Consider the following 6,000-nt stretch of genomic DNA (forward strand, 5'->3'; position numbering starts at 1 on the left):
CCTGACCACCGTCGTTACCGTCGCCGCCGGCCGGCCGGCCAACCACCGTCGCAAAACTGAAAGGATAATTTTGTCAATTCATCAAAAGATTATTATTTATTTCATTCTTAAAAATCATATTAAATATAATATTATTTAATCCTTATCTACTTCAATCATTTTTTTTATCATTTTTCTATTAATCATTTTATTATTTTATCGTAAAACTAAATGTAGCCTACGTATATAATTTTTGTTTCTCATTTTGTAGGCAATGTTTTTATAATAGGATCGAGGATTGAAATAGACTATCGTATAAATATTGTTCAACTGATTGGACTGTTCGACCAATAGTCGAACCAAAAAAATATTAAATTATATAAAATAATAATATAATATATTAAATAATATATTTTAAATTCCAAAGTTTAAACAAGATCGTAGAAACTCATTGATCTCACAAGCCATATTTAATTAAGATGTTCCATTTTAGCAAATACATTTTCAATCTCGTTATTAAATTTCTTCGTTTTCAAGCTTTTGAAGCAGATTACCCGTAAAAGAATCACATATATATATAACCATTGCCCCAACATTATTTACTATAAGCAGAAACTTTCGTATCATTTTACTGCTACAAACATCGAAATTTCTACCAAAAAGAACCCACGAGCAAAGAACATAAAACCCCGTTTACAACTTCAGATGGAATCCTCAAAATTTTCCCATTCAATCCCTAATGATTTCTTCTTTGATACATCAGTCAAGCCATGGGATTGGGATTCCAAAACCTTAGCAAATTCCCTTCCTTTCAACGAAGATGATTCCCAAGAAATGATCCTGTTTGGCGTTCTGGCAGAAGCAGCTCAAGAACAGTCAGAATCCAGTTCATTTTACGACCACGGCCAAACGAGGGATAACGAGGAAGTGAATTCATTGCCGGATAACGGAGGAGATCATGTCAACGAGAAGGCATACAGAGGGGTGAGGCGGCGGCCTTGGGGGAAGTTCGCTGCGGAGATCAGAGATTCGACTAGGAATGGAGTAAGGGTCTGGCTTGGAACATTCGAAACGGCAGAGGAAGCGGCACTGGCGTATGATCAGGCGGCGTTCGCGATGAGAGGGCAGGCAGCGGTGCTCAACTTTCCGGTGGAGAGGGTGAGTGATTCTTTGAGAGATATTAGGCGTTCTATGAAGCAGGAAGAGGAGGAAGGGATTTCTCCGTTGATGGTGCTGAAAAAGAAGCACTCAACGAGGCGGCGTCGCGGCGGCGGCGGAGGAGGTTGCCAAAGGAAAGGGAAAGCAAGGGAAATAAAGGTGGAGAATATGCTGGTGTTTGAGGATTTGGGTGGAGAATATTTAGAACAGCTTTTGGATATTTCAAATGAAATTTCTATGGCTCCTAGCTGAATGAGTACATAGTGCAGTTTTCTTCAAAATATGTATATTATTATTCCTTATATTTTTCTGAACATCCAAGAGAAAGGCCGAGATTTTCGCCTCCAAGTTCGAATTATGTATTTTCGCTTGCGTTTCCGGGGTTTTGGTTGTGACAAACTTCTTCTTTTTTTGAGTTTTGAGCGTGTGTATATGTTGTATAGGGTCTTTTCTTATTTTTCCCTTAGCTTTCATCTGGATGTATTCTCGTATTATGTTTCCTTGAAACATACGTCTAATCTCGATGAATGCGATCTTAATTATGAAATTAGGTCAATGAATACCAATTGTAATTTAAATAATTATTGAAAATCCAATTACCGGGTTTATGAAATTTAAGCTTTTTTTAAAGAATACCGGATAATTATAGTTTCTCCATGCTATAACTATTTTTTTTTTTTACCTATATGCTATTTGATCTTTATTTTCTGCTTTTTTAATATTCTATTATTCCATTTCTCAAAGATTATCACCTTTTTTTTGTCACTCAAGACATACACATATATATATCTATGTATGTCTTGAGTGACAAAAAAAAGGTGATATTTTGGTATGTGAAATGTTTTTTTTTTTAATATGTACAATTTATGGCCAATAACAATCCCCTCTAAAATGTGCAAGTGATTAGAATTCATTTGAACTTTCTAAAAAGAGAGATGACAATAATCTCAACATAAATCCACTGTTCACTACACCAAGAGATTTCTGGAAAATAATTAATACAGAATATTATTTCAATTTGGGAGTTTTTCCTTCACAAAAATTTTCAACAATTTCGCAATAATTAATAATTGACTTCTCTCTTTTTTTGATTGTGTTCTCATCATCAATTTTATCAAAAGAAAAGAAAAACTAAACGATTTTTTATAACTATTCTAAGATTCATTTATGGATTCTTATTCTTCGAATTTAAATAATCAATAAAACTCATCTTTTCTATTAATTAATGATTTAATTAATATAATTCATCTATGCGTACGACATATATCATCATTACATTACCTAATTGCACTTAATTAATTATTCAAATCCTTGTTTATTGTCCACTTGCCACCCGAGGACCACTTAATCAAACTGATATGCTCTATGACCTATAACGAGGCCCTATATATATATATATATATATATATATATATATATATATATATATATATATTGGAGTAATAATTGATTAGAAAAATATATTAGATTCTGAAAAAAAAATATTATTTATATTTGGGTATGGCCATGTGTCTAGTTACTGCTTATCCGATGCCGATATGTTTTGCATCAGTTAAAAAATTTCAAATCGTAATGTGTGTCTATGATATAAAACTTCGATGTATATCACCTTTAGTCACTAATATGTAGTTAGAATTTTTGAAGTATAGAGGAAAATAATTTTCAAATTAATAAATATGACGAGAGTTGTATGTGTGATTACTCTGGGAACCCGGATGCTAATTCATGTTTTAATCATTATTAACGTCAGATAACAATTAAGAAAAATGAGACTAAAAAAAATTTTCTTTTTAAATTATAAATGCGGAAACGTAATGTAATCTATCTAATATACATGTCAGTATAAAAGTACAACACATGTACTACATGTATCTATCTCAACTAGGTTCAACATCTATACATCAAGTGCTGAATCATACTCTGCTTCTGGGCCCGGATCTCCACGCTAACTCTAATATCTCATCCTCTCTCTGATCATGTCCCACCTGTTGTCAAGCACACATACAAACAAGACAACAGCCGGATAGCTCCGGTGAGAATTACATTCCCAGTATAAATCATGTATACATGCATTTCATATAAACAGTTATAAAAGCATGAAATAAACATTCATAACATGTATCAAAATCAGAAACATGAATCAATATAAACTCTGAATATAACATGTATCAAATCCGACACATGAATCAACACAAACTCTGAATCACACTCAGTGACTCATGGACTCTGACTCGACTCGTCCTAATCTAGGGATCTCGATCGGAATAAGAACATACACCCACCTACACTCCCGATCGTGGTGGTGGTATGTTTTTATTCACGGACTTTGGCCTTTTCCATATCGAACATCAGTAATAGAAGAAACTCCAATTCTATCCACTTCGATATGACCAAACATCCGGTGTCTTGACCTATCCGTCACATACTTTGGCATTTTCACCAATATCCTATCCTGTGACAATGTGCAATGTGCCAGTGACGATTCCATCACTATCCGACACTACTGTCACAAGATTACTCATTTACAATTAGGCGTCTCCGCTTATGACTCAAGACATAAATCAATAGATCAAATATATCAATTTCATTCAATTGCAAATATCAATGCAATAAAGTAAAGTATGTGATTTTGGGAAACTCAAGTCAATCGGACTCGAGTTGTGCAATCCCGCATCAACATCAATTTATACATTTCTCTTCTCGGTCTGACGAAGTCGAAGTCTCGAAGTCAAATCTGTCCATACCCAATCTGTCAATGACAATATCGAATAGACACAATATTAATATAGAGCTCAATTTAAGGCCTGTTCTGATCAATACGCAAATCAAGGCATAATCTGTTCAATGTCAACGATACAACGATACAATCTCAATCAATACTGAATCAGATCAATATCAATTTGCTGATGTTTCGACGGCATAACAATACAGTCTCAGTAACCCCGTCAATCTCAACATCACAGATACAATATCACGGTTTATAATCAATATCTGTATAATTCTGAATCTAACTCAAAATCAATGACATAACGGAATAATCTCGATATCCCCGTCAATACAATATCAACAGATATCAATTACAATCCATAACCAATATCCAATACCATCTAAAATCAATCAATAATCCAAATCTGTCCAATATCAATCAATATACTTCTTAAAAATCATAACAATTTCATAATCAATCTGTTTCTCAATCGGACTTCGATTCTATGATGTCTAACATGTCAAGAACATCATATATGAATCATATCCGATTCTGACAATACCATAATTTCAAGACATATCTAAACGTAGTAAAACTTACGTCCAGTTGAAGCTCTCGTCGATAGAAATACAGTACTGAAGTCGGATTGAAAATCAGACGGGCGGATCTTGCACAATTCACAAATTTACAAGGTAAAAGGCGTAAGGATTTCTTTGAAAGATTCTCCACTTCTTGCTGCTAAGTTCTAAAAGAATTGAGGTTATATATATCTCATATGCATGCCAAGATACATGGCTGATTTTCCATATTTTGCAAGCGGCGCTCGGGCGGTTAATCTTTACCGTTTGGGCGCGGAAATTTCTGTCGAGATACTCAGCCGATCATCTCCTGGCGCTCGGGCGGTAATATTCTACCGCTCGGGCGCCAAACATTCTGTCCAATGAGTTTATTGGCGTTTGGGCGGTTCTTTTCTACCGCTCGGACGCCAGATGTTCGGTCCAACATCTTGGCTTATACTGTAACGATGCCCTGCTTCTTCATTTGAGTTCCTATAACCTCAATTCTGTCAATTAATCAATGTCTGATTACAGTAATTAAATTTCGGGCATTACAATTACTGATTATAGAGAAGTAACTGGTGAGAGGAGAAAATCTATAAGTGACAAAATTAATTATTGTGATTATTCAATACACATGGGAGGATATATATACATATAAATTGACTGATCAGCCTGAAAAACAAAATATTGAGATTTTTTTGGCCGTGTATTTTAAAAGGAAAATAGGAATTGAGTTTGCCTTAAAGAATCAAAATATCTTATACATAACGTCTTGAAATCTTGTAAGTGAAGATAATCTTTCGACATGCATAAATTAAAGATAGTCTATGATCGATTCATAAAATATTGTTCGCCCACAGAACTCAAATTGATTGTTTAAAATATACATGCATCAGCTAGAAAAGTTGTAATTTGTGTGTCTTCGACTACAAAAGAAGTAAATAAGAAACAAGAAATGGAATAACAGTGCAGTCAAACAGTATATATATATTCTTCTCTAGGAAACTATCGAACGTTTTTCTTCTCGTTTATGTTGATGATATCGTAATCACCGGGATTAACGCATGCTGCGTCTATTGATGAGTTGAAACATTATTTGCACGCACATTTTGCTATCAAGGATCTTGGCTCCTTTAAGTATTTCTTGGGCATTGAAGTGGCACGCTCACAACATGGCATTTGCTTAAACCAACTCTTGACTGATGCTGGCATGCAAACCATTTGATACTCCTATGGAACAACATCTCAAGGTTACAACCCTTGATTTTGATTATACTGCCACCGTAGACTCTGCCAATGATCCACTTCTCCTTAATGCTTCTACTTATATATGTATCAAGGTTTGGTTGGCCGCCTTATTATTTACCTCACACCATCACACGTCCGGATGTTTTCTTTGCTGTTCAACATCGAAGCCAATTCATGCATTCAAGGAAAAAATCTCACATGACCGCAGCTGAACTTGTGCTGGGATATGCCAAAAAGTCTCCTGCCTTGGGTTTATTTCTGTTCGCTACAAATGATTTCCATATGAGTGCCTACTGTGATTCGGATCTGGTGTCATGTCCTATGTCTCGTAAATCTGTTTCTGGTTAT

General features: G+C 34.8%; 1 protein-coding gene across 1 annotated transcript; it reads left to right on the forward strand.

Moving 5' to 3' along the window:
* Positions 1-520: 520 nt before the first annotated feature.
* LOC142542178 (ethylene-response factor C3-like) lies at positions 521-1,656 on the forward strand. The gene has a single exon (XM_075648670.1). It carries the CDS (start codon positions 685-687, stop codon positions 1,387-1,389), a length of 705 nt encoding a protein of 234 aa, XP_075504785.1. The 5' UTR covers positions 521-684; the 3' UTR covers positions 1,390-1,656.
* The last annotated feature ends 4,344 nt before the right edge of the window (positions 1,657-6,000 follow it).

This window comes from Primulina tabacum, chromosome 4 (genome assembly GCF_025594145.1).
Source record: "Primulina tabacum isolate GXHZ01 chromosome 4, ASM2559414v2, whole genome shotgun sequence".
Lineage (NCBI taxonomy): Eukaryota > Viridiplantae > Streptophyta > Magnoliopsida > Lamiales > Gesneriaceae > Primulina > Primulina tabacum.